Below are 15,150 nucleotides of genomic sequence, written 5' to 3' on the forward strand. Positions count from 1 at the left end.
TTGGCTGTCATAAACAAGCTATGTTTATGCCTGCCTACAGATACGATTCATTTGAAACGCATGAATACCTAGCAGGATGGCGCAAACGATTTATTAATTAATAGGATAGACATGATCGCGCAAGTATCACCAAGGCAGATATATGTTTGCTGGCAACTGTCTGTTAATCATATCCCTATTCGATTGAATATTAGGGTCTTTAAAATGCGCGCCAAAGAGAGGCTTCGGCGCGTCAAGATCTCAGATCAGACCAAGAGGTTGAGAGAAGTTGAATTTTATAAATCGTAATGACAATCCATGACGAACGCTTGGAAACAGTTATCAGTGAAAGCAAATCAGATGAGATAGCAATTCAAAGCAAGTTGCAAGACCAAATCCTGACTTTAGGAATCATCAGGCAGCTACTGTTAAACCAAAAGAGTATCCGAAGTTCATCTTCCAAAACACCATACCTAAACAGCGGATTCCCTTGTCTTGGATCTCTGAGAGACCGAAGTTCATAGTTAAACTAATGTTGAGTCGAATTGTTGAGAGCGTTTTAACACCCCTATTCAACATTACTTAACATCACTAGACATCCGTGCTAGGTTGGGAACGGTTCCGTTCTTCTATGGTTTCGCTAAAATGCGAAATTCTCTGGTTCCCTTCCCAAAATTTGCTTGTTTTCTCTAGTGTAAACGGTCAGGAGCGGAACTTTTTGGTTGGGATTGAAAATGGTGCTTAATCTAGGGTAAGGGCGAGGCATTTTTATAATGTCAGGCGTAACTGCCGCGCCACTGTGAGTGATTCACATGAAAGTGCCGTTATTTTTACTCAAGTGTAAACGCTCTCAAATTTGGATCCGTTCCTTTTTGCTTCAATGATGTTTAATCTATTTATTTAAAGTTTCAGCTTGAGTTTTGCTGCCTGATAAATTTTCAAAATCAGATCGGGACCAGGATGTGTACATCTGCTCTCGTTGCCTTTATTGGCTTCTATTATATCTTGCCTTTTTCATCTTAAACTTAGCTGTTTGCCTGGCTTTTTTCTTTGCAGAGGAGCAATGGCATTGTTTATGTTTATGCAGGTGACTGCATTTTTCCATTCTTGATCTCGCCGTTGGCCCCACTGAAAGAACTAAAGTCATTCGCCGAAAAATGCCTGCTACATTACAAACATTTGAAATATTCATTGCGGCATACAACGTCATTAACGAGTGAACAGCTGCAGATTTGAAATTGCTTATGAAATATATTGATCTATCCCCAATCGATCTTGGAGGTTTTCCTTATAAAATAATTTAATAGAAGCATCTAATTTCATGTAAAATAGAAAATTAAGTTAGTTATCAAAGCCAACAAGAATCAAATTAGAACTTGCGCTAGATATGTAGCAGGGCCAAACATTCTTTTCATTGGCTTAAAAACTTACCTTTTTCAAATTACTAATTTATGCAAATTATTTTCTTTAGCCAATCAGAAGATTACAAAACTGTGTTAAAAAGAACACAGGGATTCAATGTTACCTAAAGTATACTGATGTGTAACCTGATAAGTGAATAATTCTAGAGAATTGTATATGCTAATAATAATTTGTTTTTTTCTGTAGAAAAAAACTCTATGACATCCAGTATCTTAGAAACAGAGTCATCGTTATTTTCAAAAAATGATGCCATCAGATCAGTGTCATTCATATCAAATACAACTCCAAATTATAGAAAAAGTATAATATATTTTATAAATTTTGATTTTACAAATGCACTAAACTTTAGTTCAAAGGGTAGATATTATTCTCCATAAAACTAATTAAGGTTCCAAACTCAACAGAACTCAATAAACCTTTATTGAAAACGGCATAAATCAGCAACCATTTCTAGTTTTTTCATTGAGTATACTTCTAAATTAGTTCATAGGATAATTTAGTCTTAGGATAACAGAAGTTAAAATAAATTTGTCAACAACTTTAAAACAGCAAAATAGACAAAATGTTTGCTTTTCACTTAAATATGTTCAAATCTGCAAGCATTCCAAGAAATATCCAGATTTTCATAGAAAGAAGCTGCTTGTTTGTTCCTTTTATCTCAAGAAAGGTCGAGTGATCGCTGATTGGTGAAAAAAGAACCAATCAAATTGAAAGCAGCTCTTCATTGGTTTCGAACAAAGAGCAACACTTTATTTTCTTTAGGCTTCCAACTAAACAAAGTTCAAATGATACGTTTTCATTCAAAAACTGCCTTGAATACATTTCAAGCTCGATTGTACTATCACATTTTTGTTCGGTGCCGTATTTTGTTTCTAATTCTACCTTAGGTCTATTCGATGTTGCATTTGATCAAATTTTGCAAAAATGTTTATCCAAACACCTCACCCTAAACTTTCATTGGCCAGTTAGTATATGTTGTTAGTGATAATATTTTTTATCTCCAGATCTTTATCAATTGTCCGTACTAAATTGAATTACCAGGAGACTCATTTGCCATTCTAGGACTCTTGTAAAGCCAGACGACATGAAGTATATCTTCTGGTTTTGTCAAGGCATGTCCTAACCATCTAACTTTTTTGCTTCTATATCGTTTTTGACCAGGATTCCTGTTTGCTTTTGTATAGGAACTAAGCACGCTATTTCTTTAGGACATTTTAGGTTAAGGGTCTTCCTTAAGAGTTTTCGTTGAGTAGCATTCATCCTGTTTCTTTCGGAGCTTTTCATTGTCCTGGCAGGTGCTGTACAGGAGAATTCTTTGTTGAAAGCAATACAAATTTGCATACTAGTTTCCACATTTATTTATATCATGTATTATAAATGAAATAGCATCTTTTCAAGATTTCTTGGTTGTTTGGTAAATAAATAGTTGGCTTCTCTAGAAGCCCTTAGCAGCTGGTTTCGTTGCATCTCTGAGTGGTTTAATTATGCCTACAGCAGTCTTAAATGTGTTTCATTTATTCTATCTTTCCACGTGTACTTATGATTCTTTTTTGTAACTTCTTTTTTCAATGTCAGGTTTTTCAATCAAGTATCCCCCAGTTATCAAGAGTTGAGCCGCGTTTATGATTGATTCTAATTCATCATAAGATGCTTATTTTTCATCTGGCTTTTTGTTATTTACTTGGAGAAGAACTTGTGCATATGCTGGAGTGACAGTGAATTTGGATTTCCATTTGTTTCGGACGAAAGTTTAGACAAAACAGTTTTTTACAAGAAGAAAGTCTATTTACAGAACATATTCACAATGCTTTTCAAGCCAAATTTGTATAGTGACAGTATGTGTACCATAAGCAGAACCAACGCCACAGGGGTAAGGGTAGGGGGGCATGGCCTCCCAACTTTTTTGTGAAATAATATAATAAAATCAGCTTACTTAAGGTAGATAAATCTGTAGGTTACACAAAATACAGAGAACCAAAGTCCATAAGCAGAGCATCTTCAGCAAAAGTTTTGCTATATTTCAGGCTAGCAAAGGAGGAAAGAAACTTTTTTACATTGCTGGCGCGGGCCCTGCATCAGTGGGTTCTTGGTGTTTCACAAAATGCCTGCAGTTTATTTCCATTGGTCTTCGTTTCAGTTGTGAAAAGAACGGCTAGTTTGTATGTTTATTTGCTAGTTTGTAAGAACGGCTGTTTGGTAGGCCTTAGAAACTAATCATTTGGATTTTGATTTCAACTTTAGAGAAACATCCCGTTGAAAGCTCAAAACAAAGTGGGTTTGGTGCAAAACTGTTCCTTATTTCGCTTTTTTTCCAGATAAGTCGACCACGGTGGTGGCCCTCGTCGATGACGCCATAAAAACATATACCGTAAATCCTCGAATTAGCCCCCTGGGGGCTTATTCATTTTTGTATTTTGGATGGAGGCTTATTCGAGGGGGGGGGGGCTTATACGAGGGGGCTTATAAGATTATTGTAGACATTAAAGAGACAATATTAAAATACATTGTTTATTTTAGAAGGAATTTCTTTATGAGAATTTAATTAATTGATACCAGAAGTATGAATTTGTTGTGGTAATTCAATAAAACGCCAGAGGCAACTTCAGATGGCAAAAATCAACAAATTGAGGGGTACAATTCGATATTTTACATTAGCAGTGGGGGCTTATTCGAGGAATAGACTTATTGACAGTTTTCAGTTCTAGGGTGAGGGCTTATTCGAGTGGGGGAGGGGGGGGCTTTTTCGAGAGGGTGGCAATTCGAGGATTTACGGTATTTCGAATTAATCTCTGATCCAACAACTGCAAACGAGGCCGAAGATATCAGACCATCTACCTGCTTTCTTGGGCGAGGAGAGGCCTATCAACAAATAATGGCAGAAAATTCTGTCTATAAATTATTGCGGCTGTGGGTATTCAAATTTACTTTGTTGATACTTAGACGTATTACTCCTGGTAAAATTAGTTTCTGTTTCTCATTACGTATTTTAGGAATGTACACTCATTATGTTATCGAAAGATAGTGCTAAAAAATCTTGTCCTGTTTTGTTATGAGTTTCTTGACATGATATATTTTAGAAAAATTCTAAACAAATTGTCTGTCCAGTAGTTTTGATTTTCCTTCTTACCAGATTTAATATATTTCTCTTTATGAAAGACCAAACCCAACTGAAGTTTGCAATGTAATGATAAGTTTATTTTATACTTATTAGCTGATGATGAATCTTGATTATCAGTTTTGTTTCAGAGTGTTGCCAGGGCTTGATAATGTCAGGCAGTGGCACTGCCAGAAACATTTTGGCAGCAATTCCTCGCCGGAAATACGTTTCTGTCATGCAGGAAATTTTGGGTGTGAAATCCCCATGGTTTCATGTTAAAATGCATATTGAACTAATGTTGCTCTTTTTCTATGGAATCTTTTTGCCTTCTAACTTATAATTTACAAAGACAAAAAACAAAGATACGCTTTCAAAATACAATCATCTGGTATTTTCAGTTCTTCATTTTTGGTTCGTCTGTTAGCAAAGATTCCTGGCATTTCTAAGAAGTTCTTCAGCAATTGAAAATTCATTTACACAAGCTAAAATTAACAACTATTTTTTATAGTCATCATACATAAGTGAATTCACTCAAAGACAGCCAATATTTTTACATTGATTTTGTTAAAAGATGGTACATGCCACAAAAACCTATGCAGATGCCTCCACTTTCATTAATATTTTTCTGTTGGTGATCAAGGAGAACCAAGCACAACACTAATATTTCTTTTTCAAGGATATGAGTAAATCTTAAAAGTTCTTAGATCTAATTTCATATCATTACCAGCAAACTAGACATATTGATGTGTCTTAGATCTATACAGACTATGGGTTTTGTGTTTGCTGTTCATTTGCATCAATATATCTTTAATGTATAAGTAGTTTACATAATTTTCAAGAATACCACTTTTTGTTTCAATGGTTAGAATTAATGGTGATAAATCAGGGGCAGTGATTCATGGTGCTAGGGTTAAAATTAGAGGTCCAAGATACTCTAATTTTCAGCTGGAGAAATTCTTAACCTTAGGTAAGAGCATTTATTTTATATAATTGTAATGTTTCAATCTATGAACTTCCATGTTTCCAGGCACACTGCAAGTGACAAATTCTATGTGCAACCACTTGATTCTGACAGCTCATCAACAAAAATTTTAGAAATTGACAGAGTAACACAGGAGCTACAGTTAACTGGTATGTACAATTACTGATTATCGAGTCTTTTGATATTGTTATCTTCTAGTCTTCTGTCAAAATGTTTTGTCTAACCATGTTATTAATGTTTTATAGGGAATAAACACAAATGATTTCTGAATAGGTTTCAGGCCTGACTCTTTTTTGAATTATCAAATAACATAGGAATTTTATTTGCATAAATACAATATTTGCGTGCACATAGTGGTACTAACGGTACTAATCTAGTACCATTTTATTTTTCACTTTTTCATTAATTTGTCTGTTTGCAAACTTTCAATGCCTGACAGGAATGTTAGTGCACCAAAGACACTGTGTCTCTCCATTACTGCCTCTCCATTACTCATTGTTATTTGGTCTCTTTGGATGACGTCAATTGCTCTGTATTCAAGTTATCAGATAATAGACAGATTACTCAACAGAACTAGTTTTGCATTTCTAGTACTGCCTGCAGTTTTTGGCTTCTTACATCACTGAGTTGTCTCACCCATGAGCAACATCTAAGTAAACATAAGTTTACTGATTGTCTGTGAACATCTTAAAGAGTAACTTTCATCCACTGTTGACTGGAATCCAGACTTTTGATACAAAACATAATCTATGGAGGTGTTTGCACCTCTAATTCCTGGTAGTACCAGAATTGCGATTCTAGTAACGTAAAAACAGCTGTGGCTTTTGACTGAGAGCATGGGCCTTGAAATTCCCCTGTTCAGATGGTCATCTATGACCTCCAAATTCTGCAACCCTTCATATATACCGACAGGCATATAACAGTGATTCCAGCTCTGTCACATATAACAGTGATTCCAGCTCTGTAATTGAATATTTCAGAGCTTTTCATAGACCTGTTTTTCTGATTTTACAACTTTCTAAATGTTTGTATTTATGTGTTATTTTCAGACAATGCTGGCCAGATTCCTAGAGATTCTGAGAGCCAAGAAATATGTGGAATCCTTGGAATAATCCATTTACTTCCAGGTAAATCACTTTTATTGCCATATATTGAATAAGCCGATTTTCGTTACTAATATTTGTTAGCAAATTTTCTGTTGTTTCGAGGTTCTCAACTAATTTGCATTTATAGTCAATTCCTAGTGCTTTTTATTATTCATTTTAGTGAGACTCGTTGCATATTTTTTCAGGTCCATATCTGTTGACAATCACCAAAAGAAAGCTGGTTGGAATTCTAAATGGTCATGAAATATGGCAAATTAAAGATGCTGATATTCTACCATTTCCTAAAAGTATCTTGCATCTCACAGAAGAACAGGTCCTACCATTTTTTATTGCATCATTTTTACTCTGAAGGTCTCTTTATTCTATTCATGTGGGGAATAATATTATCAAGGAGTGATATGGCATCAAATATCAAGCTATTATTAGAATTTTTTGATACATAAATAAAAATGAATTTCCCCCTGGAAATCATGAAAAACCTGTTTATTGCATATGCTATTTTGCTAAGTAGTTTTTTAGGTTAAAAAGGTTTTGAGGGCTGTAAAACCAATCTACATTTTCATATAAAACCAAATTATATTGTTACAAAATAATTATATTTCTATACACCTTTTTTTGCATAACCTAGAGTAGCATCTCAGAATTACGTTATTCTACACATGAAATAATCTGTCTAATTAGCTATGAGCCTGTGTATAATTATAATAATTTTATAATTTAAATTGTTTCTTTCGTTTTGTAGACTAGAGATAACAAAGTATTCATACAGATGGTGAAAGCTATACTTCAGAATGATGGCTTCTACTTTTCATACACATATGACCTCACTCATACAATGCAAAGGCTACACAACACTTCAATGGATTTTGCTTATATTCCTCTGTTTGAAAGGGTACGCCATTAATAAGGTTTTTTCTATGTGATGGCTTCTACTTATTAGAAGTTTTATCTTTTTCTCTAAAATTTGCAAATAATTTCCACCCCTCTTTGAATATGAATGATTTCAGCCTTCTAAATTTCGGATTTTAAAGTTGTGTTTTCTGTAGCTACTGTTGTGGGTGATATTTTGCCATAAAAGTTGACAACATGATATAGTCATTGTTGATATTAAGCTAAATCCTGTTAACTGGTCTGGCATTGAAACTAATTAAAAAGGTCTGTCACTTAGAGATAAAAACTTGTCCAAAATGGTTATACAAATTGATTCCATTTTGTTGATTATTGCCCTCTTTGTCAAAATGCAATATCTAGATCTGTGAAATCCTTGTTTCTAGGCTGATCCAAGATTTGTTTGGAATCACCATCTCCTGAAAATTCTGGCTGTCCAGCCTGAGGTAACGGTTTGAAATGTCAAAAGTCTAGAGAAAATGCCTGGTCCATGTTGGCCTATCAATTTCTTGTAACATGTTATCCAACATAAACTTTAGAACTAATATATGAAAATATTGTGCTATTTTATTGTATTTATTGTATTGTATTTTATAAATGCCCTACTTTTGATTAACATCATAAAATTGTTTTAGCTTTCTAGGTTTGTTCTTCCTATTATTCAAGGGTGTATCCTTTCATAAAAACGTAAATCTTTATTAGAATTAAATCAATTTTATTAATCAAATGGCCTGTTTTAGAATACCTGGTTTTTAATTTAAGACTTCTCAGTTGTCATATTTTCAACCCTAAGAATTCAGGCTTCAACCTGTTTGGTTGCATTTTAGAAAACATTGTTGAGATTTTGTTACACTTGCCAGTGTTCTGCAACTTTAGATCTATGTACAAAAACAATACAAAAATACCTCTATTAATGTTGCCAGTGACATAAACACACATACAAAGGATTTTCTGGGCTAACATTTTGACTGAATTTGATAGCTTTCAATGCAAACCATAATTTTGGTCAAATCTTTCAATTCCTTTATTATTTGCTTGGATTTGAGTAAAAATATAAATAAAATCAACCAAGCCTGCAATTGAATTACTGCAAGGTGTAATAAAGTGTGATCATTTGCTATTGCCGTAGAGGCCATATCAAGAACTGTTTTTTTTGCGTTTGGTATGTCAATGCCCAGTATTTTTTGGTATATTTTCAAAAATCTCAAATGCTTCATTTCTAAATGGGTTTACATTTTGCTGAATACATAGGGCTTCTCCTGAACTTTTCTATTCTTTAAACTGACTTTGTTGCAATGGTCTGTAAGTTTTGCCTCTATTTATATGCTTTATGTTGAAGCTAGCTCAATGTCGTCTTTTTCACTTGCATATTCCTTGACTTTATCAGTTGTTTCAATAAAAAAGTGCAGTATCAAACAGCACTCATTTGATTTGACACTGATTTCTCGAAGAAGTTGTTACCGTGCCGGTATGTTGTGTGCAAATATTTGGTAGTTATTGTTCGTCTTAAAACCGTTTTATCAAATTATAAAATTTGTTGATCTGTTGTAATAATGCTTTTTGGTGTTAAATTTGATTCATATTAAATAAGGTGAAAACACACGAATTTAAGTAATTTTTCACTTGACATTCAACAAGGTGTGGTCTTTGCAAACCTATATTTTCTGTTTGTTTGCAAAGAGCTGTACCAGTGAATATCTGTTAATTGAAGCCCCGATTAGTGTTTCTCAGCCACGATATTCAAGCATCATATCGTTCTTACTTTTATTATCCACACAGGTACTCGTTATTATATGAGAGGCATCGATGGTGAAGGAGAAGTGGCAAATTATGTGGAAACAGAACAAATACTCAGCTTTCAAGGAGAGAGTTCTTCTTACGTACAGGCAAGCCGAATTTCATTTTCATTTACACTAAACATGCATTAGAAATGGTTTCTGGCTACACCAATCTTTAATAAATTGCCTTTGATTTATAAAATGAATTAGACTTTATAGCTACTCAGTTCAACTTTGCGATTTAACTTCTTTTTATTGCACAGCATTTGCAAGGCTTTCGTTAGCTTCAATTAGTTTCATTGTTCTGTTAAATTTAACTTTCTCTAAAAGTCAAAGATTGTCGAGGATGGAAATTAAAGCCAAAGACTCTTGAGAAGTTTTTTTTTACAAATTTAAATTGGTAATCAAACTTTTCATTACAGATCAAAAGATTGTCATTTAAACAAACTATTGTTTGTATTGGTAGAATCATTATCCAATACTTAAATTCATTATGTAATATGAGCATATAATATGACAAATAGGCTAGCTTGAAACTGGCCCCCGTTAGAATCAAGTAGAAATAAAACAATCAATCCTTAGCTTTTATTACCACTCTGATCTTTTGCTCAACTTTTCAGTTAAGGTGTCTGCGTGTCAAATTTAATATTTCTTAAAAATTTGCGAGTTTCTATCCGTAGATCTGACGTTGGTAATAATAGTAGCAATTTAAGGAAGTAGATTGTATTCTTTTGAAAACTGTGTCATTATTTCATTCTAGACTCGGGGATCTATTCCATTGTTTTGGACTCAAAAGCCATGTTTGAAGTATAAGCCAAAACCGCTGCTTGCTCCTCATCTTGACCATGTGAGTAGAATGCAGTCTCATAATTAGGTTAGGCTTATAATTCGGTTAAGAACACGAAGAAGGCGGATGGGGAGACATATCTGTACATGGTAAAGCCTTCCATATTCTAGGTTTATATTCTGCTTATGATTAAGATAGTTTTCTCTAATTGATAATCGAAAGGGCAATTAATTGTATTTTTTCGTACAATGGTTTTACTTATTTTTCTATGTTTTTTTATTGTTCATCTTCTATTGTTTTGCTACAATTTATGTGTGTAGTGACCCATAAAATGAAATGCGAAAGAAGACTCTCTAGAAAACATGTCTACAAAAATAGGAAGTTGTGACATATGAAAAATGTAGCATTAAACTTGCAAAACTTTAAAAGGAATTACCTCAGATCCTTGTGGATGAAGCCTGTATGAGTCGATTGCGAACGTCGATCAAATCCTGGTATTTTCGGAATATAAATCAGTGGAACGATTATATGAGTATTTTTGAGTCCAAGAACTTCTGTATTTACTTGCTAATTTAGCAATGGAACTTATGTATATAATTGTTAATTAAGAAATACAAAGGGAAGCTATATGGTTTCAATAAGCGACGGCAATTCACAGCACCTTAAAAATTTAATCTTCTTTGATTTAGTACACTTTTAATGAAATTTGAAATTGGCATGCTTTTTATTTTGTTTTTTAGAGGAAAGCCTTCCAGCTGCACTTAGATAATCAAATAGTTTTCTATGGTGATCAAGTGCTGATTAACCTGGCAAGTGACTTTCTATTAACTTTCTCTTTGTGAACTATTTACGTAGACATTTCAAAAATGGTTTATGCATGTTTATATAAATATTCGACAGGTATCAACAGTCTTTCTTGGTAGGTACTTAATTTATTTTTAATAAATTTCATCATATCATGAACTAAATGGTTAGATTAAACTTCTAGTTCTAGATGCTAGCAGATTTAGGCTATCATTATACCATAATATTCTAACTGACTCCGCGATCATTTCTTCGCTAATGGCAATATCTTTCACTCCCACAGATTGACACTAAAGGAAGTGAGAAGGTCTTAGGAGATCAACTTGCAAATGCAGTGAAATCGTCTGGTTATTCTGAGGCTCAAGTTCGGTGAGAATCTCAACTGTATTTGCGAAAATCTGGCTGCAGCACTTTTTGGTTTTTTTCAAAAAAATTAATATCGTTGTCGATTTGTCACTTAGAATTTACTATTAATATCTGTGTTTAGTCTAGTTTGATAATTGACTATTGTTTGATAATTGCTTTTGCATTCGCTAGAAGAACAAAGGAGCTGTAGATAAAATACTACCCTATCCTATCTTTCTCTATCATATCCCATCCTATTCTATAAAAGCCTGTTCTATCCTATCATAACCAACCCTATCCATCTAACCTATCCAACCTTATCCAGTTCATCACATTTCTGAGTGAAATTTCTTATTTTTCTTTTAGATATGTTGCATTTGATTTTCACAAAGAATGCAGTAAAATGAGATGGCACCGACTATCAATCTTAATGGAAAGAATTGAGGAAAACATTAAAAGCTTTGGCTACTTTAAAGTCGACAACCAAGGTGATATGGTGCATCTGCAATCTGGAGTCTTTCGTACCAACTGCATTGACTGCCTGGACCGAACAAACGTTGTTCAAAGCATGATTGCAAGGCGAGTGTTGGAAAGGCAGCTGCGGGATTCAAAGATATTGAATGAAGGGGAGTCTCTTACTGCTAACGACCTGATAGAATTTGTATTCAAAAACGTCTGGGCAGATAATGCTGATGCCTGTTCTGTGCAGTATAGCGGAACAGGGGCTCTCAAGACAGATTTCACCAGGTTTGTTTGTTAGTAACCAATGGCTTGTAATTTTAATCACAAGGTCAAGCATCTCTTCCTGTGCGGCTTGCTATTATATTTTGCATTGCGTCCAATTATTACGGTTTTTTCATTTTGCTGTAAGCTTGAATAGCCGGAAGTTGGTTTCAATTGGTCTTAAATATGATGTATCGAATATAATTAAAGAAGGTTAAAATGGTTTGCAGATTCAATATTCTGAAACAATGAAATAAAATTTCCTTTGCAGCTTTTCTGACCATTTTTATCTGTCAAATTGGTATTTGATTAGTTGATTGAAACTTCTAGTTGCAAAGTTTTGCTTTTCGTACTTTTTTCTTGAGCGCTTTTATCAAGCGGACTAGTTTCTATAATTTGTTTTGTATATCTATCCATCTGTTTTGCAAATTTAAAGGAATGTCAAAGAATTTCGGCATTGAATAGAACACCATTCAAGGCCAAGACCTCTCTCGTTTTCAGGAGCTCACAGCGACGTTCCAATATATACTTTATTTCTTCATTTGATGATTTTTTGTGAGAAAAAGAGGAGAAAATGTTCTCATAAGCCATTGCTGATACTTTAAATAATTTGCTGTTTCTTCACGTCATAGAGATTTGTACCTAAAGAATGATTGTGTTTCTCAACCAGTACAATCTCTGAATTTAAAGATTAATTTTGATTTTCCACCATTTTGAATGCTTATATTTATACGTTCCGAACTTCGTGCAATTTTTTGACAAAACCCTCATTTATTTATCTAATTTTGAATAGGTCTGGAGATTTATTCGGAAAAGCACGGTCAAGATGTTTAATTTTGAAGCCTGATTTTTCAATAGGTATCATTCAAAATGTTATAAATCTGAAGCTGTATTTTTTGCGTAGTTGATCTTGTTTTGTCCGTCAGTAATTTGCTAATTTTCTCACAATCTGTCTTCAGATTTGGTAAGCGGTCTAAATGGGGTGTGATGCAAGATGGCATCAATTCAGCTATACGATACTATAAGAACAATTTTTCGGATGGCTTTCGGCAGGTATGGCTCTTTCAGATAATTGTCTAGCTACATTGTTGCTGTTGTCTTTTGCTTAAGGATGGTTCATTTCCACTTCATTGATATTTCCGTCTAAGAGATCTCCAACCATTCACTGAAGAACACAGGTGTTTTTGTTTCAAGAAAGAGGATACTCCTCAGCGCATTTTTATTACCATTTCTAAAGAAACCCAAATTCAACAAATAAATAAATCAGTTAAAAAGTTTTTAAAGTATGTTTATTTGATAATTCTTGACGATTTTTCCGCAGGATGCCATTGATCTCTTTCTTGGCAACTATATTGTTAACCCAGGACAAAGAGTATCGCCATTCTTCGAGAAAAGAGATTGGAAATTTCTTGCAGTAAGTTGTTTGTAACCAAACCTTGTTGTAACGTATCTATGCACTAAGAATGGTTTGTTTTGTAATGCTAATGACGTGTTTGCATGCAGCTACAAAACAGCCTGTCTGCTAAATTTATAGTTTCCGTGGTAGCTCTTCCTTCCATATAATTTGCACCACTACTTTAAGTTTCTCGACACCACTCTCCTTGATAGTGATGAAAACCCTTATCAGGTTTATGTTTAAACAACAAGACAGCCATGAAGCCATAATTCTTCTCATTTTATTTCAGCTACCAGTGATTTTACTAATTGGCATTTCAATGCTTCTGATCAGTCTACTGATACCGTCAAGTGAGTATTTCTTTGGCATATATTTCGTTTTAAAGAAGCTCTATACGTGGTTTGCAACAAAGCCTCTTACTTTGTAGCTTGTCCTCCTTATGATCGATATGGTCTTTTTGCTTGGTCATTCCATATATTAAAGAGAACCTTTTTTCTCTAAACTGTATTTTTATTTCCGGCTTGGTATTTAACCTATAAAAACCGTTTAAACATTTCATTTCCAAGAATTCGTACCTGGTGTTAAGGTAACCTTTCTTCCGCATTTTTCCAGCCGACTTCAACCTGCAGCTGGCGTACGTGTTGTTCTGGGGAGTCTCCTGCCTGGTAACGCTGTATTTCGTCATCGCTTTTGGAAAAGAATTTGTCGATCAGCCAAGACTCACCCAAAAGATGAAGGAAATCGTCACATAAGTTGACTGCAATAAGCAATTAGTTAACTAGGGGGAAACAAACAGAAAATCATTTGGGAAGGGTCGAATATTCTTTTCTATCTTAGGGTGAATTATTGTTGAATGCGTGAAAAATGAAGTTTCAAAGACAATATTATTTAATTACCATGACTTGATTTGTAGTTTTTAATGGAAGAATTACTTAAAACTCTTGATCCGATGCTACCAGGACTGTATTTGTAGTAAAATATTTTATTATTGTTCAATTTTATTGTGATTGGTTCTTGTCATTTTGTTTTGATAGTTCTAAGTCTGATTTAAGCCTTTTGAGCGGAACATCATTTAACTTAGATTTAAAAGATAAATTGTTCAATCTGAATTCAATCCTGATTTCGGAATCGCTGTACTGCGTTCCAGTTTTTGCCGCTTAAATTTTGGACTAGGCATTAAATGCAGCGAAGGATTGGTGACGTAATTTGAAGCCTAGAGACTCATGGTTTTGTTCCCGCGAACAACCTCAAAGTTGTAGTTGACTTATCTTTCAATTAAATTTGTTCTGGTTTAGTAAGCAAGGAAGTAATCAAGGTAATCATATCAAGGAAGTAATCAAGCTAAATGATACATGTATATTTATGTATATATTATAAAGAATTGTTTCATAAGGTCCAAATCGCTCTACGCCTGTCGCTTTCAGCAAAGTATGATACCATGAGTGCTGGCATTTAGGGCTAGGAACATATATACTGGGATGATCACCCATGTTTTTTGGTTGTGTCAAATCGAACAACGTCTCGCCATAAACGTTCAATTCGCTTGATACACGCTCGCCTTGGCTCTGTCATTCATCAGACCCGCCATTATAGCCCATTATTGCATTTCATGTTTATCTTATCTGCATCTGCTGACGTCACTAGGAGTATGCTCTTTTTTCTTTTGGTAGGTTCAAATTTACTATTAGAAACGATTTAGTTTATGAATTAATTGGAAACTTTCATATTGGTGTCTAGTGATAAACGTAGCCTTTTAAGATATCAAGATACTTGTGAAAAAATTGTCAGTAAGTGTCATGACTTTCGATTTGTGATGACGTTGATTTTGAGTTTTAATTATGTT

General features: G+C 34.1%; 1 protein-coding gene across 1 annotated transcript; it reads left to right on the forward strand.

Moving 5' to 3' along the window:
* Nucleotides 1-4,157: 4,157 nt before the first annotated feature.
* Nucleotides 4,158-14,314, forward strand: LOC135691128 (phosphatidylinositol-3-phosphatase SAC1-B). Its single transcript, XM_065208895.2, has 17 exons — nucleotides 4,158-4,308; nucleotides 5,526-5,629; nucleotides 6,530-6,607; nucleotides 6,772-6,899; nucleotides 7,329-7,478; nucleotides 7,861-7,920; nucleotides 8,110-8,143; nucleotides 8,862-8,942; nucleotides 9,254-9,360; nucleotides 10,013-10,099; nucleotides 10,780-10,848; nucleotides 11,127-11,212; nucleotides 11,555-11,935; nucleotides 12,871-12,964; nucleotides 13,233-13,325; nucleotides 13,597-13,657; nucleotides 13,920-14,314. The coding sequence occupies exons 1-17, from the start codon at nucleotides 4,274-4,276 to the stop codon at nucleotides 14,057-14,059; spliced, it is 1,788 nt and encodes a 595-aa protein (XP_065064967.1). The 5' UTR covers nucleotides 4,158-4,273; the 3' UTR covers nucleotides 14,060-14,314.
* Nucleotides 14,315-15,150: the final 836 nt, after the last annotated feature.

The sequence above is a fragment of the Rhopilema esculentum genome, chromosome 4 (genome assembly GCF_057945365.1).
Source record: "Rhopilema esculentum isolate cy_ngs chromosome 4, ASM5794536v1, whole genome shotgun sequence".
Classification (NCBI taxonomy): domain Eukaryota; kingdom Metazoa; phylum Cnidaria; class Scyphozoa; order Rhizostomeae; family Rhizostomatidae; genus Rhopilema; species Rhopilema esculentum.